This window comes from Myotis brandtii, unplaced genomic scaffold (genome assembly GCF_000412655.1).
Source record: "Myotis brandtii unplaced genomic scaffold, ASM41265v1 scaffold18, whole genome shotgun sequence".
Classification (NCBI taxonomy): Eukaryota; Metazoa; Chordata; class Mammalia; order Chiroptera; family Vespertilionidae; genus Myotis; species Myotis brandtii.
In genome coordinates, this window is record NW_005356674.1 from 3,719,182 (window position 1) to 3,745,963 (window position 26,782).

General features: G+C 46.2%; 1 protein-coding gene across 1 annotated transcript in view; it reads right to left on the reverse strand.

The window, feature by feature from the left end:
• The window catches only part of EPHB1 (EPH receptor B1), a 362,205-nt gene that overhangs the window by 63,076 nt on the left and 272,347 nt on the right, over nt 1-26,782 (reverse strand). Inside the window, exons 7-10 of the mRNA XM_005863544.2 lie at nt 24,789-24,951; nt 22,245-22,353; nt 21,357-21,421; nt 7,796-7,918 (exon numbers count right to left, since the gene is read on the reverse strand). Of these exons, the coding sequence (XP_005863606.1) occupies nt 7,796-7,918; nt 21,357-21,421; nt 22,245-22,353; nt 24,789-24,951 (460 nt within the window). The remainder of the gene's footprint in view (nt 1-7,795; nt 7,919-21,356; nt 21,422-22,244; nt 22,354-24,788; nt 24,952-26,782) is intronic.

Genomic DNA, 26,782 nt, shown 5'->3' on the forward strand with positions numbered 1-26,782 from the left:
CAGACTGTTGGAGACACATGTGGGGAGGGAGTGGGGATGGAGGTGGAAGAGAAACGGAAGGAAATGTAGGTTTCTGCAGCCTAATGGAAATTGGAGGAGGTTTATCCAAGACACAGCAGGGCTTTTTGCCAGGGGAGTGGGAAAGTCTAGCTGCCCTGTCTGGGCATAGAAGCCTAGGGTGCTGAAGTCTGGGGGCTCTGGCCGCTAGCATCTCCACAGTCTCATAAGGAGTGGGAGTCAATGAGCATATTGTTGTTATTAGTAACGAACAGAAAACACCAAGGCCTGGTGGCTGACAATCCAACAAACTGCTGTCCCCTATGATCTTTGACCATATACTATCTTAACAAACTATTTTTTGCTTTTTGGACACCTTCCCTATAAGGAGGGCCGGAACTTGAGGTCTGTGGTGCTTTTTGATTTGCCACGATCTGAGTTATAAAGAGCTTCTGAATCGTGGCCATACGCTTTTCATTTTTTAAATAATTCATCATCCTTAAAAAACGTATTTTCAACAAATCAAGCATTACCATTATATTTAAAATAGATGCTTATAAGGAATGATTGGGTAGTGATCGTGGTTGATTCTTTCCATGCAGAGCCTTTACTGACAGTAATTGCAGTCAGCCTAATTTTGGACTGGCTGGACTTTGATTGGCACATGTCTTTGCGGCAGACCTTGGAGCCTCTCCTACAGCAAAACCTCCCCATGGCCAGGACTCAGCTCTAGCTTCAGGCCAGTCTGGTGGCCAGTGGCTCTCAGCAGGGGCTCTTAAAGTGTGGTTCCTGCCCAGCAGCAGCAGCAGCATCACCTGGGACCTTATTAGACAATGCAGATTCTTGAACCCCACCTAGACCTACTGGTTCAGAAGCTCAGTAGGTGAGGCCCTGTGACTTGGGTTGAACATGCCCCCGGGTGATTCTGATGCCTGGCTCAAATTTGAGAACAATTACCCTGGAGGCTGTCAGCTGAGAGTCATTTAGCCAGTTCCTGTGATTGTCCTCCCAGACAGACGGTGAAATTATTCCCTACAAGTTTCAGCTGCTTGCCAGTTCCCCTTTCCTACCTTCCTTGACAAAATGAGGAAAAGAGGAAAAAGAGGTGCAGCCGCATTAAATACCTCAGCTATTAAATATAAAATCAGAAGGAAAGGATTTTCAATTTTTGAAAATGAAACATCCAACCTGCCAGCAGGTATTTCAAGCAGTAGCTGTTGGCTGTGTGTAGCGCGAATCTACACACAACTGCACTTCTTTTTTTTAGCAGCATTTTGAAGTCAGAAACTGCCTTAGGGGGAAGGTAAGGGGGAAAGCAGAGCTTCTAGTTACTAATTCAAAATTCCACCAGAAAAGTGACTTTTAAAGAATAAATTTAAACTAGGTTTGAATTTCCAGCAAGTTTTATTACACGAGCCTGTGCAAGATAAGTAGGTTATTGCTGAACCAGGGATAGTAAAACCATGGCAGGCTTTCCCCTACCTCCTGACCCTGTGCTCAGGGCAGGCATTACTAATTGATTACAACCCTATTCCTCCTTCTTGGCCGAGTCCCCCAGGTACCCATTACCAGGCTTCTGGAGTTGAATGAGATGGAACAGCCATTGTGTTCATAATAGCTAATACTGAGATGGTGAGAGCAAACTAGTGTTCTCTTTTCTGGTAGCTTTTTGTGGTTGTTAGACAACTGCATACCTATAGACCACTTATTTTCCTAACGTAAGCAAGGACAGATAATTAAAAATGCTAAACATACTGGGTTTCATTGTTGTCCTTCTTAAGGCCACAAAATTGATCCTATTAGGAGAGGTGGGCCCGATGATGGGACCAAGGTATTCCAGGAAGAACATGCTGTCCCCAGGAAACGTGGGATAATCTTCGCAGCATACAACATGGGCACAGTAAATTCCAGGATCAGATCCTCATTCTCAGCAAACAGGCTTTGGCATTCCAAACTGCTGGGTAGAATTTACCATCAGCAGCAATGTCTTGGTATACTTAGTTGCTGTTTTCCAGAACAATAACCAAAGTGGTAGGTGGTATGAGGGTTATGTTCACCAGACCCAGATCAGCCCTATTTGGGTTTCAATTCTTACTCTACCATCAACTCAACTAACAGCCTGACCTTAAGCAAGTTATTCCCTAAATGTTAATTCCCTCACCATTTTCAACACACACACACACACGGCTATTATGAAGGTTAAATAAAATAATGTTTATAAAGTTTATAGACCAGTGTCATGCACATGATGAGTACTCAGTACATGCCAAGCATATTAATTATAATTACTGAAGACATCTATTTGCTTTCCTCTTCTAAAACTGCCTTCTGTGACTCTTACCCAGTAGGAGGCTACCCTCATGTTGCCCACCTTTACTCTGAATGAGCCCAAGAAAGTAAGGCCGGCAGGTGGCCTTTCTATCAAATCATCCCCAAGAAATCCATTCTCTTCTTCAAAGAGAGAGGTGACAGGCCTTGCTGGCCCCATTCTCATCTGTACAAATTCCCTTTCCCCAAATCTCTTCACCCAGCCCTCTCACCACAAGCCTCAGTAAGGCTGGCAGGTGGCCTTTCTATCAAATCATCCCCAAGACATCCATCCTTTTCTTCAAAGAGAGAGATGACAGGCCTTCCTGGCCCCATTCATCTGTACAAATTCCCTTTCTCCAAATCTCTTCACCCAGCCCTCTCACCACAAGCCTCCTTCTCCCTCACAATAAGCCATCTGTGGAAATGCTGAATCGGCAGCTGCTGCAGTCAGAGGAGGATGTGTTTATTAATTAAAGTACAATTGGCATGTCTTCCCTTGGATGACACCTCCTGGTGACACCTCTACCTACATTTCCATGCACTTGACAGTCACACTCAGGGCAGCTGCATATAGTTATATAGTTTACACACTGCAGGATTGCCATCCATGCAGTAGGGCCCAATCATACATGGCAGCCCTGGTTTATGCGCTGGGTGAATCTACTGAGCAAAATGGCCAGAATGAACCAGTGCATTGGAATTCACCGGTTAGATGACTCCTATTAGTCAGATTCATGGTTACAAAGAGCTGATATTCTCCAAAGGGACCAGATGGCCTTTGGATAGAAACATCAATTTTTTCCATTATCTTCAGGGATAAGAGGAAAGGCTGCCCTTCCTTCATTCCACTGGGACACTTTCAGAGCACCCATGAGCTCACTCCACCTCTCTCAAGTCTCTCCCCAGTCTCCCAAACTCTACCCAGCTCTTAGCCCTGTAATAATTTTTCCCTGAGGGTCTACTTTCATTCAACCATATACAACAAAGACTTAACTGAGCACACTAGGCTAGGCATGAGACTAACGAAACCACTCATGTCTCCTTGTCCCCACAGAACGTTGAGCCTGGTGATGAAAGATGAGCATTGAACAAATAATTACATAATGACAACGAGTCATTATAATTCAGTTTTCTTGAATGGTATCACACCTGGCTCATAATTACTATTTTATTCCTGTATTTAATACCTTCCACACTTTAGAAGACTCTTTGGCAGTTGATATAGTTCTTCAACCTCATAATTTCTAGATTTTACTCTATTGGCCTTCACTTGCTTGCACAACTACCACTTCCCATACCCTGGGGGCCAGGCAGCCTTCCTCTCCTTTCAAGATGTTTAATCTGATGCCCAGTATTTCTGGCCATGGCATTTCTTCATGCCACGTTTCCCATCAACTCCAGTCACCAAGCCCAAGAGTCACTCTTTCCAACATGATTGGATACATTCTGGTTTAGACCAGTTTAGTTATTTTTGTGCAGCCTTCCTTACCACCCTGGATCCCAGCATTTGCTATCTTAAACCCTCTCCAGGCAAAGCCCCATAACTGGTCTCCATGCCTCCAAGGTTGTACTGACCCTTTCCCATTACCCCTTGCTAGTCCACTCCAAACACAGCATATATCAATTTCATCTCCCCACCTTAGTCCTGTCACTCACCCTGCTCAGAAACCTTTAGGACAGCAGTTCTCAACCTGTGGGTCACGACCCCTTTGGGGGTTGAACGACTCTTTCACAGGGGTTGCCTAAGACCATTGGAAAACACATATATAATTACATGTTGTTTTTGTGATTGATCACTATGCTTTAATTATGTTCAATTTGTAACAATGAAAATACATCCTGCATATCAGATATTTACATTATGATTCATAACAGTAGCAAAATTACAGTTATGAAGTAGCAACGAAAATAATTTTATGGTTGGGGGTCACCACAACATGAGGAACTGTATTAAAGGGTCGTGGCATTAGGAAGGTTGAGAACCACAGCTCTAGGAGTTCACCATTTTCTACAGAATAAAATCCATACCTCAGTCTCTGAGTCTCTAGGCCTCAGCCTGATTCTCTAGCCTCAATGCTCAATATTTATCCTCAGCAAATCCTTCTCCCCTCCTTGTTTTCAGGATGCGCTACACAGAGTGTTAGCCCATCCAAAACCTCCCAGGTCCCTCTTCCCTGGCTCCTTCCCTGCCATCAAGCCTCTCCGCCCACCTCCACCTATGTTTCTCTGAGCCCCTCATCTTAGCTCTCAATCACCTATCCTCCTATGTGTCTATGTTAGACAATAACCCCTGCAGGACAGCATTGCTAGGCATTCAGTGTATTTTCTGGGATCCACTACAGTTGCAGGCACAGAGTCAATGTTTAATGAATAAGGATCTTGCACTCCAAACTTAATCTCTCCTGCAACAAACATGACCCTTTCCTCCAGCTCCAATTCAACAGGCACAGGCTGGTTCCTTTGCAAATTCTTTGAAATAACCTTGCACAGTCCAGTGTGCTAATAAGTGTTAAGCTATCATCTCTCCATAAAACAAAGAAACAAATACCCCTGATTTGTAGCATTTGCCAATTCCCATGGTGTAAATACTCCTACCATGACTGATGTCATGAGACCAACATGATATCACTGAGCATGGGGCTGGAAAGATTTGTAATATTCCCAGGAGCCTGGGACAAAGACCTCTGCCTGGTCACTGCTGACCACCCTCAAGCAGACATCTATCTCTCAAAGAAGACAGCACAAAATTGGCTCTTGCGAGGTAATGAAGCTCGCTACAGCACACCACTGATGGAAAATCATGTGCATTTTCTTCTTGATATCTTAACTTTTCCTCTCCTGTCTCATTATCTCATGAGTTTCACAAAAACTTACTTTTTCTACTTGTGTGAAAGCTCAGGCCCAAGATTATTTCCTTTGTGAAATCTTCCTGATCCCCCTACCCACTCCTTGAATAAGACTGAACATTGCTGGGTTGGCTCAACACTTTGTACACACCTGTGTTGGAAATAACATAAAATACTGAGCACGTTATTATTGGTCTGTTTGCCACTAAGACTGTCAGACCTATGAGGGGGAGAGCAGTTTGTTCACCTCTGGAATTCCACATCCAGCATGCAAGACGTGTTCAGACAGAGCCTGAAGAAGAAACAAGTGAAGGAAGGTCAAATGACTTATGATTCTTCTTTTCATGTTTTGTTACCTTATTGCAACCCAGTTTTTGCCCCCTGCTCCAAAATCTGGCAGGGGGTTAAGAGAAATATTACCAATTACACTGTATAAATCTTGCCTTACAATTTTTTTTTTAACCTGGCCTTCATACCAGCTCTTTTAGCACAAGGTGAAGTCAATCTCAGTGAGGCAGGGTGTGAGAGAAGCCAGAGTGAAGGCAAAGGAGAAAAAGAACTGGAGAATGGAGAAAGATTGGTTCCAACCTAGAGTTTCTACTGTTAAAATGGCACCAATCATGCAGAGTGGATTACTATCCACAGGGATTAGCTCTGGGATTTCGTAATCTCAAAGAGAAGGGTGTCTGGCTGAAGGTGGTCAACAGCAACCAGGCAGAGGTCTTTGTCCCAAGCTGCTGGAAATATTATAAACTGCTAAATGTATCAATCCTTCCCCAGTATCATGTGAAGCTTGAGCTTCTCTGTGCAGAATACACAAACGTCATCGAAGGCTACACAAAAATTGAAGGTGAAGGATGAAGCAGGGCCATCAATTGCCCCTTTATAGGCTTCTAGTAGTTGGTGAGCTCACCCAACATTATAATTCCCTGGCAGGATCATAAGTGAGAAGGCTTTTTACTCCTCCCCTGACAAAGGCGGAATGGGGCTGATGTGTGCTTTCTGGGATGAAATGCAGCCCAGGACACATTGTTCTAAGCACATGACATAAATAACAACATTAAAATCATTAGCACCATTACCACATGACACAACCACAATTAATAATGTAGGGGAAACAGGGTGCAGGACTGAACATCCACCTCGCCAACACTCCTTCAAGTTTACCGGAGAAATCTGAGCCCCTCAGAGTACTCCACTTTATCTGGTATCCAGCCTTCCAAGGCAGGATCCTTAAGTATGTCAGTGTCTAAGGAGGAAGAGAAAATTATCTGCACAGAAGTGAAAGTCGTGGTTCAGTAACATATTTAATGAAAGTCAACGGGAAATATGTATAGACTCATGTGGATCAGATCATGGCCAGCCAGCTGGAACTCCTGAGGGGCTGGTGGGAAGAGAGTGGCATGCCCTCTCTGTGAGAGTGCCAGCACCCACCACAGTGATGCCATGAGGTTAGAGCTCTTTAAGAGGAAAACCAGAGCATGAAAATGGTGGCCTAATGGGGCAAGCTTTCAAATGCGACTTCCAATTTCACAGATGGCTTTTTGACCCCTCAGTGCATTAAGGGAGGCAGTGAATGGAAGAACAGTGACTTTCCCCTAAAGATAATATATGAAGTGGCTGTCTGTACGACTTTGACTAGACATATTTCATGGAGTTAAAATATAAAATATTATGGGAAGAGGCAACTCCATGGCTCTTAAAATATATGAATAAAGACATAGAAGCTAAAAAGACTGAAGCATATATGTGTGGTGAGAGCTTAAACAATGCCTAACACGAATTAAAGAAGAAAAGACAAAGAATGTTGTAGAAGAAAATAAAAGTAGGAAAGAAGACACGAAGCAAACACATCTTTAACAATACTCAAAAGCAGCAGCAGAGGAGACAATAAAGAGATTACTTATAAAGTAATGATATCTTGGGATATTTTTCTCATTTACATTAATAAGGCTGGGTTCACTGTCAAATCGACTCAACTACCGATCCATTAAAGGAAGATGAAAATTCTGGATCAGTCTTTAGGTAAGATTTCCTGAGAGCATCTCAGGCAGTTAGTTCTCTGTAAGGCTGGGTTTTTATTCCCAGCAGTAAGATGGATGAGCGCACACATGTTTCTTGGGAGTGAAACTTGTCATGTGTTACCATTCATATCATAGATGTTCTGTAGAAAATATAGTTATGGGTGAGTTTTCTTCTGGATCCAGGGCTTCCTCTTTAATCCATCATGGTCTGTTTCTAAATGCATGCATGTAGGAAAGGAAAACTGAATGCATGGGAAGAAATCTTGGCCCAAAGACATGGAGATGTCATTGTCAGTGAGTGGGATACTAGGTCCAGCTTTCTAAAAATTTCTATTTTTTTCAAAGTCTTCTCAATTGAGCGCTCTACATCCTTTTCCTTATCTGAATTTGGTGGTCCATTTCCAGAGCTATTTCTGAATCTTTTAAAACTACAGCTGACTTCTCTGCAACACCAAACATGGCCACCATGATCAAGGTCCCCCAAAGGTCCCTAGATACACACTGCAGATGGCCAAACTCATCTCCTAGGGAGAAAGATGGTAGAGAACACCTAGCGTGGTGGGGCAGAAGATTTTTGGACACCAAGAAAACAGAAACGAGGGGAAGGGAGAGCCATACCTGCTCCGATGACCTCTTCAATTTTCACAAAAGATACATCAATCTCCTTGGCAAACTCCCGGACAGCTTCGTTGGGGTCCTCATAAGTGAAGGGGTCAATGTAGATCTTCATCCCTGGGGAGCCTTGTTGGAGGAGATAAGCAGGGTTAACATCCCGAAGAGGAACGGTGGTCATTAAGCACAGGCTGCTGTCCCCAGCAGTGAGGGTGTGGCTGGGGGGTCTCTCCTGCACACCAGGCTGCCTCTCCTTGCCTTGCTGGGCCACACCATCTCCCTTCCCTCCGGGCCACGCTAGCCTGGTTCTCTGTCCTCTACTTCTCCTTCTCCTCCATATTCTCTTCTGAATTTGAGCTCTTGATGAAAAGTGGGACAGATTATTTATAAGTGACAGATCAGGACCAGTTCCCTTACCGGGCGCTCACAGAAGGCAAGGAAGCTGATTGATGCCAACCCAACGCATTAGCGGAAAAGTGGTGGTAAAATGGTAGGGCAGATATCAATATTTATCAACTTGACAACTTTCCTGAGTGGAGGCCGCCGTTAAGGTTATTACTGACGGCTATGTCCAGGGCTGGAAGAGGGATGAGGATGGATTTAAAAAAAGAATTTGCTATTGGAAAACCTCAAGATATAAATACCAAGACAGTCTACTAGAGAATTTGCTATTGGAAAAACCTCAAGATATAAATACCAAGACAGTCTACTAGAAGAGAAAATCCGAAGAGGGAAGCACAGAAAATACTGATAGAGAAAAGAGCAGTGTCTACATAAAAAAATGAGGTGGAATGAAAGAAAAATTGTAATTGAACCCCCCCCCTGCTTTCAGACACACTGAAGTATGAAAAACGAATAAAATGGTGAAAGAGAAACATATAAAGAAATATAGACTTTGTCACTGATGTTTACAGTGGCAAGATAAATAGAGAATTGTCACTGCAGAAAAAATGGATTAAAAAAGTGGAAGAGAGGGGACAAAAACAGGAAATGGAACCCAAGAAACAAATGGATTCATTCACAATGTAATTCTTCAGCATGTTAGCTGTGTCATTAGGCAAAGTATGGAGATTGTTTTCATGGTGGTGGTGTGTAGTAGGACGGTAAGCTTTGAAAGCTAACCAACACAGTCTAGCATCCCGTCCTGGTGAAGACGAGGTGTTTTCCCTGCTCACTGATGCCGTCAAGGTCATGTAAGAGTCCAGTTAGCAGGCCAGGCAGATCTGGAAACGCACAGTGCCCCATGCCCTCAGCTGGGGCCCAAGGCACAGGCTGGACCTCAGGTTCCCTGAGCTCTGCCCCTCAGGGCTGCATCCCCCACTCTAGCTTATCCTCGAATGACTCCAAGCCCTTCACACATGGTTTAGTTTTGACATTTTCATCCAAAAATCTTCTGAAGATTGCTCTACAGCTTCCTCAAATTAGTGTTGGCTTGGTCACCGATTCATTCAAGGATCAAAATGCCAGAGTATAATCCAGAGGGAGAAGGAAAATAGAGGAAAGAATTGAAAGGGATATTTCTTTAAAGCCAGAGAGAGCCAGGTGCCCTGCTCAGAGGAACTGCTTTTTCTGAAAGATGGGTTATTCCCAGTCGTTAAATAAAATTACTGGTAGCATGCGGGAAGGCCTGCTTTAGGACAATCAACACCATCCAGCATGCTCCTTGGAAACCTGGAATGACAACATGGACTTTGGAATCTGTTGACTGAAATTTGGACACAGCAAATAGGTCACCTTTATACTAGAATGTTCTAATCCCTGGGAGATGCAGGAGAGAAATGGGGAGAGGGAGAGAGATGGGGAGAGGGAGAGAAATGGGGAGAGGGAGAAGGAGAGGGAGAGGGAGAAAGATGGGGAAAGGGAGAGGGAGAGGAGGGAGAGGGAGAGGGAAAGGGAGAAATTCTACTTTAATAACAGTAGAGAAGGGGGAAAAGGGTGGTGGTTCATCTCTTTCTCATTTGGTAGGGAGAACAAGTGAAGAGGAAGAAGGATTGAGGACAGGTTGAAAGTGTCTAATAAAGCCAGACAAGCAGCTCCAGAAGCAACACTTGAGACAAAATTTTGAAGGCAAGTGGCTTATCTGGGCCCTGATCCTAAGAAGTCCCTGTGAGTGAGTGGGGAAGTAAGAAGGAAAGGACGGCAGTTTCTGGAGTGTGCTCTCAAGCCACTACCACTGTGGGGAACTGAAGCAGGCTTCAGCCCCTGGGAAGCTCTGGGGACCCTGGAAATAAATCACCATATGCTTCAGAGCTGGGCCACCCCGTAGAGGAGGGAGCTGTGTTATTACCACACGATTACCATCAGTCATTGGCTGGAGCTGCTTGGCCTGCTGTGCAGGTGGGTGGGGAGGCTCCATGGCCAGAGAGAGCATTTAGGTCAATTGGGTGAAGGGGGTCAAATATATGGTAACAGAAGGAAACTAGATTTTGGGCGGTGAACACCCAGTAGAGTATACAGATAGTGAATTGTTATACACCTGAAATTTCTAAGTGTTATTAATGAATGTTACCTCAATGAATGAATTAAAAACATACAACAGAAACAGATGCTGTAGGTGGAAGTCAGCCCGTGTGCACTGGAGGGGTGAGGGCATGAGAGGAGGCAACAACAGACCCACACAAAATGCCAAAGGGACCACAGCCAGTGTCAACAACCTGTGACTTTTCCCCAAATTCTGTGCTGAGAGGAGGTTGAGAGCCCAGATGCTGAGGCCCAGAGCTGAGGTCAGAACCCCAAAGACTCTTACCAACCCAGTATAATGCAACTAATCCATATCCATCTCTTCTAACAATTTTCTCTGCCAATGGAGGGAATAACATCTCCCTCTGGGGTGGTGATGATGATAACCGCAGTGCAAGTGACATGCCTAGCACAGTGCCTGATGTACAGAGAGGGCTCACAAACTGATATACGCGAGATGATTACCAGTAAATTGTTCTAGAAAGTGTCTGGGGAGGTAGGAAGGGAAAGCGAAGTGGGGTGGGCAGTGAGGGACATAAGCCACTTAGGGTTATATTAGTTACGTTAAAAATGACTACATTGTTATTTTAGATCAAGGGCTTTGAAACGATGTATGTTAAGCTGTCCTACAGGATCTCTTCCATGGAACTTAATTAAACAATCTAGAATGTGCTGTAATGAATGGTTTGCAAGTAAAGACGTATATAAGGATGAATGAGAAAGGAGTCTCAGTTAATGAGCTTTACAGATACTGGCCCCAATGAGTTCTGGGAAGGAGCTATTCCCAGAAGGGAATGGCTCATGTCTTCTTGATGGTGCCAGGATTCTTTTAGGCCAGTAATAGGCAACTAAGTGCACCCAAATGGGAGAAAGTTCACACTGTAATGACCGGTGCAGTTTACTCGCAGAGAGGTTCGCTACCTTGCTGGCTTGTAGAATTATGGAGTGTGAGTGTGTGAGTGTGTGTGTGTGTGTGTGTGTGTGTGTGTGTGTGTGTGTGAATGTGTGTGTGTGTGTACCTGCACAGCTGCTATTCTGGGGCCAGGGGTTTTGATTGTTTCACAAGAAGTGGAGAGGTTGCAAGGAGCCTAGGAGTGGTGAGGTGGTGTTAATTAGAATGCCTGGCCTCTAGGCAACAGTAGGGATCAGTCCTTGTTTACCTGAAATTGAGGATCCTACTGCTACATTGAGGAAAGGAAACTGACATCCAAAGTCTAACAAAGGCTCAAACTCAGTGCTTTTCTTCTGATAAGGTCTGATAGGGCTGACCTAGGAAATGGTCCTGGCCTACAACCTCTGGCTGGGGGCGGCGATGGGCTGTCCTAAATCAGAAGAGTGATTCGGCTGAGCACCCCACTTAATGGCTTCCCCTGCATCACCTCATCTCCTCTGGGTGACACTTCTCTCCAGGCCTCTCTCCCGTGTTACAGCCAGCCTTTCTCAAGTCCCAGATGATGATGAGAGAAAAGAATGCCTTGAGCTGGGCAGAACAGGTCATTTGTCTTTCGGCTCATTTTGCGTTTCTGCATAAATCCTGCATCAGCCTGTTCCTGCTCCCACTTGCCAGTGAGCAGTTTTTAATTATCAGGAAAGTGGTATTTAGTGCAATGAATCACCAGACAGTGAACAAGGAATTCAAGTCAGCTGCCGAGTCAGGCAGCGCCAAATGTTTGGAGATGGGGCTCAGAAAATGCTCTCAGATTGTGAGTGTTGGGGAAATATTATTAGTGGCACTAATCATAATATCGAATGTAATCTAGAGAGATCACATAAGGCCGTTTTATAATGCTCTGTCCAATGCTTCACATTATTATTGTTAATATTCTATATTTATAACATTTTACAGTTTCTGGTTATTTTTAAACATAGGGCACGTACCTTTGGCACAAAACTGGTGTGTATGGATCTAAACTTGATTGTTAGTGCCTTGACAGAGGAAAATATCTTAAATTTTATGATCTTCTAGTTTAGCAGTTTCTATTAAAGATCTAATTTGTAGATGTTTGTTCTCTGACCTCAAAACCCATTTATGCTATTGCTGGGGTCACAGCCTGGACTGCCTAAAGCTTTAAAGGACCATAGTTCTGGGAGATTTGCCAAATCTTAAACATGAACCATGGCTTTAAATATATTCGGTTTGGGGAGAAATAACTTAGCCATGATCCAGAGTGTTCTTGCATGGCATGGAGAAGTCCTTGAAGCAGAGGGAACCCCTGGCCATTGTCAGACACCCCGCCTCATTAGATCAGGGTGCTGTCAAAAGTGATGATGCTGGGACAAATTCTGGGGATGCTGGCAGATGTGTGGGGTGATTCTAAAAGGTCACTTGTCAAGTTTACAAGTGCCAGGTTTTCAGGGCAGAACAGAAGCAGGCTGGGAAAGGGCCAGTTCCAAATAGTAGTGACATTTAGGGATGACAAGCGGAAGGAGAAGACTGCTCCTCTTCGGCCCTCGTGTGCATTCAGAAAGTTCAACATCAGAACCGTGGACATCTGTTAGGTCCATGGATGGCATGGCTGTCTGGGAGGCATCAGGGGTGCCAGGAAGAGCCCAATACCAGCCCGGTTCTAGAGAGGTAGTGAGTTAGGGTATTTTCAGTCACTGATATCTTGTGTCCCAATAGGTTTCACAGTCATGGAAAACAGGGAAGTGTGTTTCCATGTTTCCTACTCTGAATCCAGGCCAGATTTAGTCATTTTCGTGACTCACCTAAATCTGGTCCAGATATCTAAGCACAAGAGGGAACAGTTTAGGGAACTGCATATAAAATTCAGACCCTGGAGGGGACTTCATCCAATCCTCTGTCTCAATATGTTGAGCACCCCTCATTTTTTCTCAGCACTGACTAGACACCCAAACAGTATTGCTCTAAGGACTGTGGGAGTTACAGGGAAAATACAGCTCGTGAAGTTCTTCGGGCAATTGAGACATGAAAGAATTGGGGTACGGTGCTGGAGAGTCTAGAGTAAGAGTCACACTTAGAAATAAGCTGTGAATGCTGATGAAAGCAGGGAAAGCAGGAAGCTGTGAATGTCAGTCTTCAAGGTCAGAGGCTTAGCAGGACAAGTCACATGGTCATGCATTGGAGAGGGAGAAGCTTGGAGTGTCATGAGGCACAGCTCAGAGAGAGGACTGCCATTTCCTGGAGTGAGGAGACTGTGCCCAGCGTGAATGTGGAGAGAAGGGGAGACTCAAGTGGAACAGCGCTGATGTACTAGCACAAGAGGACCTTGATTACCAAACAAAGGCATTAGGAACGCTGTCGTCGGACACACAGAGCTGACAGCTGTTCCATCAGCAGGAGAGGGATGTACTGAGCAAGGCATCCGGGAGTACATTTTGCTGGTAGGCTGCAGCATTCACATGCATTGTAGGGGGGGAACTGGAGGCTGAGAAGACAACTATGAGGTTGTTGCAATCATGCAGGTAGGAGATAACAGGACTCAACCATGAGAACGGAAGATGAGGCAAGAGAAATTTCAAAGGAAGAAGTCACATACTTGGTGAGCAACTAAAGATGGGGAATGAGGGAGGGACAAGAAGAATTCAAATCAATGCCAAGTCAATGAAGTGGTACTGTGAACCAGGTCATGGACTTTGGGCAAGAAACCCTATTGTTAAGGAAGTTGGCACATGTGGTTTTGGACTGTGAATGCACAGATGAAATATACAAGTGCTCAGAAGACAGTCAGAAAACAGAATGGAAACAGAGCCAGAAGACAGGTCCTGGAGTTTAGATTTGACTGGCATCTGGGTGGCAGTTGCAGCTATAGATGTGAAGGGCTGAAGATCCAGCGGTTTCTTGGATTGAACCTGCCAGGAAAGGTCAATGGGCACTAGAAATCATTTGCTCTACCTGCTTCTGCGGCCTGAGACCAGGACAATGGGTGGTTGTCTTTCTCCACGAAAGAGCAGAGATCCTGGGTGCTCAGCCAGGGCTCAGGGAAGAATACAAGAGGGGAGCCCCAGGGTGGGCAATGAGCTTAAAGAGCAGTCGATCTGAGGACTATCTTCCTTCCACCTTCTGTTTGGAGGTTTCACCACATTGTCACTCTTTGTTCTTAAAAACCACAGTTATTGACTAGTATGTGTCTGGGGGAAGGAAAGTGATCAGTCTACTAGCTATTGAGGAAGGTATTCCAGGAAAAAGAGTTTAACATCTTCCTGCTTCTTTGGTATCAATGATCAGGGAATGCAGGTCCTTCTAGGCAAGACTCACTGGTTCTGGGCCATTGAAATCCTGCCAGGAACATGAGGGACACAGCCAATGAGCTCAAGACTAAGTTAACATGGTTGCTAGAGGCTCTGGCTTAGAGCCAGCAGTGGACACATGGGTAAATCTAGCTCATTCAATTTGTTTGACATTTAATAAGCACCCACTGAAAACAGCCACCTTTTGCACCTTGGGGCCTTTCCTCCTTCCCCCAAAGTCCCTCATTTACTCATACTCAGCTACAAATACTCCTGTTACCTCCAGAACAAGCAGCCAAAATGTCCACAGTCTGTCTCCCTCCTCCAGGAGGTAGACCTGACCTTCACCCTGGTACTCAAGGTGATTTCTAGTAAACTAGACGGTATGCCCTCTACAGTTCTGAAACACATGCTCCACCCAGGGTCAAGAAAGCCAGATGTAGAACCTTGGATTTAGATGTTTTTCTGGGTCTAATGTCGTCCCATGTCCCATCTAAAACAGGAATCTGCTCTACAACATTCTTGACTGAGAACTATCTCTGCTTGAATGCTTCCAAGAACAAGAAGCTCACCTCCCCACCGAGCAGCCTGCCTCTGTGTTGGACAGCTCCAATGCGGGGGTAGAGGATGTTCTTACACTGAATCACATCTGCCTTCTTTGATCTCTCGCTCAGCGGTTCCATTTAATCTCATGCTGCACAGCAGCATGTCCTTTCCTTAGCCATGATGGTGTGATGCTTGATGATGACCACCAGGTCCCTGCCTGCCTTTCTTCTACACCAAACTGGTGTTTCCAAGTCTTGGCGGTAACAGATTGGGACTTGGCAGCCCCCACGGGCAGGCTGCTCTCTCCTGAACAGCTGCTTTGCTGACAACGCCCTTCCTGAAATGGTCCCCAGAACCAAGAACATCATCCAGATGTGTTCTTACCAGCACAGAGGACAGCAGGTCTGTGCATCACCCCCTCTGATCTGAACTTCCATGGGGACTGAAGTGCCAGACAGACCTGAGCTCAAAACTTTGCTTTATAAAGCACTAATTCTAAGACTCTGGACAGGTTACTTGTCCTTTCTGAGGCTGTTTCTTCACATGCAAAATGCCCCTCATGGTGCAGTTATGAAGCTTAAATTAGCTATGATGTAAAGTACTTATTACAGTAAGTGCTCAAAATTGGAGAAGAGGCCCTGGACTGTGAGCCTCAGTTGATTGGAGCATCATCCACCAAAAGGTGGCAGGGTTCGATTCCCAGTCGGGGCACATTCCCAGATTGTGGGTTTGATCCCCGGTCGGGATGCGTGCATGCAGGAGGCAACCTCTCTCTCTTTCCCACCCTCCCTCTCTCTCTGAAAAAAAAAAAGAGAGAGAAATAAATAAAATCAATTAAAAAATTAGAGAACAGTATTATTCTGCATCAGTAACAGCACTTGGCTTCTTTGTAAATCAGCTACATATCACTCATATTAATCATGTGGTCAACTAAATACCGCCATTTTCCCACACAAATAGCAAGCCAGGTCTCCTCCTTTTTCACACCGCTTCCTTTTTGTTTTAACCCAAACACTAGACTCTAGATTTATCCCTCCAACATTTCAACTCGCAGATTTCGAATTAGCATTCAATGCTGACGGATAGTTCTGAATTTTGATTCTGTCTTCTACGGTGTTAGCTATGCTCTCCAACTGTTACCTACAAACTTGATAAGAATCCCTAGGCCTGCACCTGACTCATGAATTTAAAAAACACTCAAACAAACAAGAGATTGAATTGGACAAGGACTAGAATAAAACCAGTGCCTTCCTGCCTGGCTGACAGTCACTAACCCACTTTCTTTCGGCATGAAGACAAGCTCTGTGCCCACTTTACAATGCTTGCCCTTAGAGATAATCAAATATTTTTGCCAAAATAAACTTCAATTTCTCTTGAATTTACTAACTGTGTAACCCCAGTAAATGAGATGAGGGCCCCATTATTTTTTCTTAATAATCCTGTGATGGTTCCTGATGATCACAGAATTCAGTTTTTAATGCCCAGAGCCCATCTGCTCCAGCCTCTTCAAGATTTGGCAGGGATCAAGCTCGCCCTTCTGTTCTGTAATCTTAGTGCTCTGCCCTCTTGCCCCATGTGACAATGAGAGTGTTGGCCAGTCTACAACCTTTGGGCACACACCCTACTTGTTTCCGTTTTTCTCAAAGCTTAATAATATTAGCTCTGTGATTATATCTGCTGTTGCCTGCAACACAAGAGGTGGTTCTGTTAGGGCTGCTTTTGGAAAGCCCTTGACCCCTTACCAAGCCTTTATATTCATTCCTCTTTCCTAACCTTACATACTCCATCCAACTCAGAAATCAGGGAGGTGTCAACCACTATCAAGCGTGTGGTTACCTAAGCCCCGTAAGTACCTAGTAATGTTTTCCAAATGTAGAAGCAATGGAACATTTTTAAAATGGGTTCCTACACCCACCTTGGCCAACCTGGGTCATCCTGTCCAGGCAATTTTTAATTAGCCAACCAACGCCTCCTGAGAATGGCCTGCATAAACCATAAGGGCACACCACGTATCTGCCTCTTCCTGGACATGGGAAACCCACAGCCCCACCCACCCATCCTTAAACACGGACCTCGGGCTCCTGGGTGCTACCATCCAAGCAACCAGCACCATATCCAGCACACTTTCCCTTCCCTCGGCTGCCTTAGAAGTCTGTCTTCTTTGTAATTCAGTTCACCTTTTATAAATGCCTTTCCCCTGTATTCATAACTGTTCTCTTTTTATCCAGTCCCTGCCATCTGGCTCCTCTTTGCCTTCCCTGTAGTCTCTTTCACCCAAATCCAAATCCCCCTTTCATATGCCTGTCATGTCTATCAGAGGATGGACATAAACCAGTGTCCCAGAGAGCACTGTGTTCTCAAACTGACCAGGTCTGCCACATCGCATTGCACTAGAGAAGGTGTTCCACTTGCCGCCATTAATATGGTGTCTCCCTTAGCTTTCGCATCATCCTGGAAGGCAGGTCTGGGAGGGCAGGGCTATGGTGCCACATGTCCTGCCTGCAGGGAAGAGAGGCAGGGCCCTCTCGGGCACTGATGAATGAGGCTGGGATGCTCCTGCAGGTGTTCTGTCACTCCCAGGGCAGGAAGCCCTCAGAGCTCCAGGTTGCTGTCACATCCCACAGGGAGGCACGGGCACATGGATGGTCCAGGTATAGGCATGTTCACATCACACTTTATGGACCTTTCTGCCTCCTACACTGGGTCCCAGCGGGGGCGGGAGGGGGATGTAACAAACCACCAACCAGGATACCTTGAATTAGTCCTCACCCCATTCTCACATGCTCCTGACTACCTGGCACCTTGAGCCACTGCAACATGGGAAGATCATGGGCTCTGCAGCCAGACGGAGAGGGTGTGCAGTCCACTTCTGCCACCTATGAACCCTGTGACCTAGGTAAGTCGCTTACCTCCCTAGATTGGTGCCTAAGTCCTGGAGTGGTTGTCAGGGTTAGATGAGTCGAAGGGAGTTACCAGAATAAAGGAGCAGAGCAGGCTTTCTGTAACTAATCATTCCTATTCCTGCCCTGTCTTGGGCCAGGCCCATCCTCCCTCTGAGACTCATTTCCTCTTCTGTTATACATGCGCTGAGTCTTCCCTCAGCTCTACAGCCCTCACACAGTGATGCTCCCACAGTAATAGCTTCAGTCAGAGGGACCGAGGTCCATAGGAGAAAATGCACTAATGCAACTCAGTGTATGAGACTATGAGTTTAGAGAACTAAGCGCAGAAGAGCCAGGTTGCAGGGACTGGATAAAAAGAGAAAAGTTATGAATAGAGGGGAAGGACATTTATAAAAGGTGAACTGAATTAAAAAGAAGACAGACTGCCCTAACTGGTTTGTCTCAGTGGATAGAGCGTCGGCCTGCGGACTGAAGGGTCCCAGATTTGATTCCGGTCAAGGGCATGTACCTTGGTTGTGGGCACATCCTCAGTAGGGAGTGTGCAGGAGGCAGCTGAATTGATGTTTCTCTCTCATCAATGTTTCTAACTCTTTTTAAAAAAAATATATTTTATTGATTTTTTACAGAGAGGAAGGGAGAGGAATAGAGAGTTAGAAACATTGACAAGAGAGAAACATCCATCAGCTGCCTCCTGCACACTCCCCACTGGGGATGTGCCCGCAACCAAGGTACATGCCCTTGATCAGAATCGAACCTGGGACCCTTGAGTCCGCAGGCCAACGCTCTATCCACTGAGCCAAACCAGTTAGGGCTAGATGTTGGCATTTTTTAAGGCTATATCCATGGCCTTCTCTGATAACTCTAAACCACGACTCTTGACTTTTTTTGGTCATGGACCCCTTTTGACGATTTGATAAAATTTTTAACTTTCTCTTTGGAAAAATGTACATAAACACACAAGTGTATTCAGTTTCAGGGGCTACAGGACTCCTGAAAACCCACACCTAGGTCCCAAGCTAAGAACACATGCTCTCACACACTGAAACAAGTTCTAGATACATTAAAGAACTAAAGTTAAAATAACTCTTTATCCCTCTCCCTTTCTCTCTGTAAAAAAATCAATAAAATACATTTTTAAAAAAAGAAAAAAAGAAGAAGACAGACTTCTAAGGCAGCCAAGGACGTGGACTCGGGTCCACAAAGAACTCTGCGTCCACCCTGAGTCCCAGGTATGGCGACTGTGCAGCTTGTCAACACTGTGTCTTCGGCTGACCCCAATGGGTGCAGCAGGGCCACAATGACTGCGGACTGGTTTTGAATTTTCTGTGGACCCTGAGAACCATGGAAGCTGTGGGCATTAGATGTGACACAATCCCCCAGAGGAGGGCTGTGAGCACTTGGGGAGCATCTTTGTGCATTTTGGCACCACGTGGTGGCCCACCAGAGCTGGTCCCTCCAGAGGAGAATGGCCAGATCTCAGGTTGAAGTGCCTAAAAAGGCACCAAGCAGTACCCCGACTTGGTGATTGGGGACCCTCTCTACCTCACCCAAGGAGCAATAACAAGGTTTAACTTGCATGCCTTTAAAACGGAAGCTCCCTCCTAGGGCAACCCATTCTCATCTTTGGCCATCTCTAGCCTTCAAAATGATATTCCCAATTTTCTGTCCCCATGGCCATCTCTACATGTATCATCTGAAGAGTGAGCAGGATGCTAAATCTGAAATGGACTTTACAGTGGCTCTCAATGCAACAAAGAGCAGAGAGCATTGGGTGGGGGCATGTCAGGACCCTGAGGCAGAGGTGGGCAGGCAATTCTGATGCACCCTAGAGGGGGCACCTTCACCTGAGAATCATAGATACAATCAATGCCAGCAGTTAATGCACAGGTTAATATCAGTAACAGCATCTGCAGATTTTGCAGTGAGGTAGAGAGTCAGGCTGCAGGAAAGGAGAGAACACAATAGGGTTTTCCCCTCTAAAACTAGTGACATCTGGTTAAAATGGAGGCCCAAGGTAGCCTGGAAGGGGGAAAAGGGAGGGTGGTGGTAAACAGGACTCTGAGATTTTCAGGAGCAGTGTCTGTGAATTTAGAGAGAAGCCACTCTATTGAACCCGCTACCCTGGTTCATACTGTTGATGTGGGGCTGCCTGGACCACTGTGGAACCACAGTACTTCTGAGCCAGCCGAGCCCACGCCTCCCTCCCAACCATGACTATCTGAGCAGCAGCCCAGCTGCCTGGGGCTTGGTCCTCTGCAAACCCTTGGCAATTTCTTGGTCTTAGATGGAAAGCCCCTGGAAAATGAGATCGAATCTATCAAGTGGCCACTGTACGACCCAAGCCAGCACTGGCCATGCTTGAACATGAGCTCCTTCGTGGCGAAGCTGCTGCGTGGTTGTCCTGGAGACGTAACCTTGTGAAGCGATGAGTTTGATCCCTGAGAACTTTCGCCTTTGAGCCCATTTTTGCTCCCAGAACTACCCATTGAAGGCATTCTCAGAGTGTGTGTGTGTGTGTGTGTGTGTGTGTGTGTGTGTGTGTGTAGATAAGGCCTGTTTTCCATGTTCACTGCTGTGTGAACAGGGAAAAAAGGGCTTACACTTCCACAGAGGGTGTTAGGTGAGAGGAGGCTTACAGAAGAAGCCTGGGCAGCGCAGCACAAAGTGCTGGGACAGACTGCGGAGGGCATCCGTGGAATTTAAAAGGAGTTATTTAGAAACAGAACGTGTCCACTGTAAGGATTAAGGACACCGTTTTCTGGAGGAGGGAAGGTGGCCCGGCTGACCCAGTGGGACATTTTCAGACTCTGCAATGTTGTAATCACACAGATAAAAGAATAATTCTGACATAAGACTGCATGTTGCACATTTCTGAGAAGCAGTTTTAGTTATAAAAATCATACACACACACACACACATATATATTTAAAAAAAGATAATGAGTGAAGAAAACTTTTAAGGTACTTTTAAAAAGAAAATACTTGGGAGATATCCCAATACTTCGGCCTCTTGGGCTCTGCTATCTTTTAATTCCCTACATTCATGTTCCCTGGCTTATCTGTGAATTTGGTTAACTCATTCCCCAGCCGCTCAGCTGGATTAGATAAGGGGGAAGATGTTAATAGGGAACCCTCCATCTTTCACCACTGTGTCTGACTTCAGGATTCATTGACTTGCTAAACCCAATCTTTCCCTGCACTCCTTGTCCTATATGGGCTTATCAATGCAAAAGATAATCTGCTTGCCAGGCATCCAATGAGTGCCCACAATGGGCAGACAGCAGACCAGCAGACAGGGCGGCAGCCTGTGGTCCCTGAGGACCTGCAAAGAGAGGCGGTGCTGGGCTACTGGGCACTGGGAGGGGCTGTGGTGGGGACCGGCCAGTCTGCTATAAGGAGCTCTCCAAGCACTCGCCTGCTCCACTCAGCGGTTCTCCAGGGATCAGTGGGTGTCTGCTTTCTACTCACCTCGGCCCGTGCTGTAATGCTGCAGCTTGTCACTGTACACAGCCTCTTTGCTGTAAGCCCGTTTCCTGTGGACACAAGGAAGAGGAGCTCTCTGAGCCTCTCTGCTCCAGGACCTCCTTCCAGGCCTCCTGTCCCAGTGGGGGCTCACCCAGGAATCTACTGGGATGGGGAACTGCTTCTCTCAGCTTAGGTGTAGCTTTTGTCATGGCCAGCGCTCTAGCTTGACCACCACTGTGGGCAGATGGGTCTGCTTTCAAGTCTAGAGGTCGGGCAGAGCCATGGGTCCCCTTCAGAGCCTGGGCAGACTCTTGAGGATGCTGTTAGTGCTCTGGCTGCACTGCAGCATTATAGGCCTTTGCCCAGCAGAATCTAGGCTAACCACCGAAGGCAGGAGCAACAGTATTAAAAATTCACAAGGCCTTCAGGGCCAGCCCTTCTGCAGAACTTGGAGTTCCTCTTTTCCTCCTTGGCTCCCTTCCTGCCTGCTGCCTTATGCCCTCCACCAAGGCTTTTGGCTCTTTAACCAGAGGATGGGCTGAGGCACACGCTGGGATGCTCCAGTGGGTCAAATGCAATTTTGCAACTGTCACTCCGAAAAACTGTTGTGTGCGAGGGGCACTAAGAGTCTTGTCTAAAATGAAGCTTGAGGATGGATGGGTTGATTCATAGCTTTGCCCAGCTCTTACAGAGGATTTTATCCCAGGCACAGAGAGAACAATCTGGAGATCCAGGCTGCCTGTGGGATTGACATGGAGTGATGATTGGGAGAGCGGAGGTGTGTCTGTTGAATGGTCAGGCCCTGTCCAGTCTGCATGACCTTGGAGGGGTCTGAATGTGGGGCTTCCTGGGTCCAAGGAGAGCAGCCAGGGCCAGGAGTGGGGGGCCTACCTGCTACAGACGATGGAGATGGCCACCAAGGACACGACAAACACAACCCCGGCCGCCGCCGAGCCAGCAATCAGGGGCAGCTGCTCCCTCAGCTCAGACTTGTAATCAGCTAGGTAAGAAAGAGGCATTAGAATCTTCCCATGTGCCCTTTGCATACAGCTGGTACTCAATGAGAGGCATTAGAATCTTCCCATGTGCCCTTTGCATACAGCTGGTACTCAATGTATGATCCAAAGACACAATATATACACATGTGTATGTGTGTGTGTGTGTGTGTGTGTATATGAAAAGTGGATATTTAAGTATGCCCCAAACATTATTCATTGTTTATTTGAAATTCAAATTTAACTGTCCGTTCTCGGTTTTATTGGGCAACCTTAATGACAATACCTTTTGAACTGAGGTTCTCCATGCCCTGCATCAGAATATCTTAAGCCCAACTGTTAAACATGACTATTTCTGGGCCCCTACTCAGATCTCTGAAATCAGAACCTCTGGGTGAAGAGCAGGCTATCTGCATGTTTACCAAACACCATGGGTGATTCTTATGCTCCCCAATGTTTGAGAACCAGCCTTCAAGTCTGTGGTGGAGACAGAGACTGCTGAAGTCAAGGATGTTGTTCTCAAATCCTCCTGCTCTCTAAAAATCAATGTTAAATACTGAAGGTAGAGTTTCTGTTTCCCTCTGTTGAGAGCTTTTTGTAACATGCATGCTTTTAAAAAGTTAATTTGGCCAAAAAAAACATGCAAGGAACCACAGTGAGGAGTCCATAACAACGTCTTTATATATTAAAAACATCATAAAGCAAAGTGACCTTCCCACAGGTCCTCCTGCCCCAATGACCCTTCTCCGATCAACCTTCAGACTCACCTTTGCGCTGCCTTTGGGGCCCAAAGCTGCCATGAGCGTAATTACTACCGATGTGTGAACCTCAGTCATTAAGATTAATACGCTCGAATTTGGCCACTTACCAGAACTCTCTTATATCTAGCCCCTCTTGGGTTTACAAAACTTAACTGCCAATGTAAAAGGAATAGCCTTCTTGGGAGAAATCTGTTACTTCTTGATTTGTCTAGCAGGATTGCCAAGAGACCGGTGCTCAGATCATTTTGAGTTTTGGGCTTTTAATCCTGTGTACCTCCTGATGCCAAAGTGCCCATAAATCTAGATGGCAAGTGAGGTGCAAAAGGGGGACAGAGTCCTAAAGGAAAAGAAGACAGCCTGCGTTCCTTTCACTCTGGCTGTATCATTAATCCGAATGAACTGGCTCGCCTTCCCAACCCATCTCACCATCCTAAAATATGACTGAAAATTCATCTAAAATAAACTCCAAACGGATTGCAACTCCCAATCCTACAGGCGCCAGAGAGCCCCCACTAGAGCTCCCAGGAATACATGACTGGGAAGTGGTGGGCACCCGTGGGGCAGCAGTGCCTCACACGGGAACGCCACCAGCACTGGCTCCCCTTACAACTGTTCCCAAGAAAATGAATATTACGATTTTTATATGAGATCATCTGATTTTTAAATCTTCCTGGTGAATTTTTAAATTGTCAAAAATATAATGTGTCATTAGAAAGCCTCAAGCCCTGTCAAGTGCCTAGCTGAATAGTATTGGCCTAAAATAAAATGTTATGTAAGGGCAGCCTGCTTTCTATATAATTTAGGTAATAAAGGAAAAATGAAAGGCTTTCAGTTTGGGAGGCTGGGAATAGACTGACATTTGGAAAACTATCAGGAAATAGCTCATAAATGAATAAATAAATGTAGATAGATATGTAGATAATATATAGATAAACGAATACTTACACTATGGTAAATGGCTAGCTAAGAAAATGGTGAGTGAACAACCAAGCAGTCACACCCAGGCTCAATGTTCAGGCTACAGGGAAGTCTCCTTTATGTAAGTGTTAAAGGGGTGGTCTCAGAGGAGTGGGGGAAACCATTATAATAGGGAATGAATAAAACAGAAAAGTGGAAGTATTTTTGGTGACAGACTTTCTGGCCTTGGGACAGTTTGGAAAACAGTGGGAAGATGCCTGAGCAGGACCTACAGGGGCCACATATGAAGCTGCCTCACATATTGTGAGATGCTGGGTTCATAGGACTGTCACACCTCACATTTAGTCTCCCCGTCCCCTTCCTGCAGACCTGGGCTCATGACATGAGGCTGTGAGCTCAGTTCCCAGCCCCCAAGAACAGAGTGAAGTGGGAGTGACAGGCATCTGGGCACTGATCCAAAGGCTGGAGGGCACACTGACCTGTGTGGGTCTCACTGCTGTGCCCTTGCAGGACCACATGCAGTGACCATGTTGTTCAGAGACCCTTCAAAGGCAAGTCATCAGATGTTGGACAGAAATGGACTGGATTTCAGACAGATGTCGCCCTATACAGCGTATTGGGAGGCAAATCCTTCTAAGGGAATTCCACTGCAATGCAGGTAGAGGTTGGCCTCTTGGCTGTGAGTGCAGCTTCTTTGGGGTGGGGCTTCTTCTCCTCCCTGAACTGCTCCCCCTGTGCCAGGTCACTGGCCCACCCCTTACCGTCCGTCAGAGTCTGGAAGCACATCTTGCCACTGAACTTGCCATAGCCAGCCACGGTGCGGGCGCGCACCTGCACCACGTACACCATGCCCGGCCGCAGACCGTCGATCCGAGCTGTGTTGGTTTGGCTCCTGGCCATGGAAGAGTTGAACTCATTGTGTTCCTGAAAAAGAGCAAGGGTATTGGTCAGTGGCCTGTTCCTGAGTGCAGCACCCCCAGCCCACTCCACCCTGGAGCACCCAGGCTCCACCAGTTCTTGGTTTTGCTGATCTGCTAGAAGTTGCCACCAGCCCCAGGCCATCCCTCTGAGTGGGGACAGGCTGTCCTGGACTGAGGGAATAAAGAATTGGCTCTGGACCATGGAGTAGCTACAGAGCAAATGCTGAGCTCTCAGGGCCTGGCTCGGGGCTCCGGGTCATTTTCTACTCCTCCCCTCTCCAGGGTTCAGAGATAGAATAACAAAGCACAACCATCTTTGTGAAACCCTATCTAGTCTCTACCTCAGCGGGAGCTCACTGGACACACTGGACCACCCTATGCCTGCCTCTCTTTGCTTTGATTCTGCTGAGATGTTTTCTTTTCTATCCTCACTCGGGATCTCCCTGATCACTCCTCACAATGGCTGCTCAGGATCACTCTGTAAGCTCCCTCAAGTACTTCCACTCTGCTGAAGAGGTTGAGACCAGGCTGGAGTAGCTTCCACACCTGCTTCTGCCTTGACCTTGACCCGTGTCTGTCTGGGTCCCTATCCTCCAGTTCCCTCTCCACCATCTTCCAGGGAAAGCATGTCCCTTTTCCACAGAGAGCAGCCCCTGTGTCCTCATTAGGGGCTAGCCCCGCCCTCTTGTCTGTCACTTTCTTCAACTGCTTCTGCCCTGTCCTTCACAGTTCCTGTTATCTGTACACGTACCCTCTGGTTTACACAGATGATGCTTGTGTTTCTCATCCTCTGGCTTCTCTGCCCATCATGAGTGCCCTAAAAGAGTTGCTTCCTCTATTTGCGGCTGATCTTATGTAACATTTGATTTGTGCCTGGATTTTGTAGCTTCCCATCTTTTCTGCCAAACCCTTCCCACCAAATCCAAATTTCTTTCCTAAAGATCTCTTACCTTCCCTAAAACTATTATCAGATAAAAACAAAACTCCTAAATCTAGGTTTACAAGCCCCTCATAATAAATTCCAATCTCTCATATGACCCTAAATTGACACTTTGCTGCCCCTACAAGGACCACACCCTTGCCACCAGGCCTTTGCTTAGGCTGTTTTCCTAGTCTGCAATGCCTCTGTGCAGGGCTGCCCTGTGCCCTCCAGATCCCTTAGGCCTCCACCCACCAAGGCCTCCTCTTCTAGGAAGGCTTCCTTCATGACTCTAGCCCACAAGCCTTCCTCATTGCTGTTTTTCATCATTTTCCATCACCCTCAGTACTTTGGGTACACCAGCCTCCTCTCTGATCATTTCCAGATGAGCATGATGGAGAATATGACTTCGCTCTGCATGCACAGGAGTAAGAGTTTGAAGTCTGAGCCTGTCTCTGTCTGCACCATTAATCTTAGAGCAAAATTTGGACATCAGTGAAAATGAAGAACTTAAGTTCCTGGGAGGAGGACCCAAGTCCCATGTGCAGGCCTGGGGTTCTGTGACGAGTTCTAGGCACAACAGTTCTGAAGGCACGGTGACAAATGAGGGGAATGTTAATGACGAGAGACCTGTCAGCCACATCTTCAGTCTAATGACAGACAAAACTTGGGGAACTGAGCCCGGACAGAAGAATACAATGATAAGAAATTACCATTGTCTTAAAATTTGTAAAAGTCTACTTCACAAAGTCAAAGGTGGCCTGATGTGTGTTCATTCATTCATTTGGCCAGGCAGTCACAATTATGACCCACTATCATATGCTGGGTGCCATATGTGGGCTGCAGGTACCAAGGCATGGTCCTCTCCTCTGGAAGATAACATCTTGTGGGGCTGGACCAGAAAGTAAACAGATGA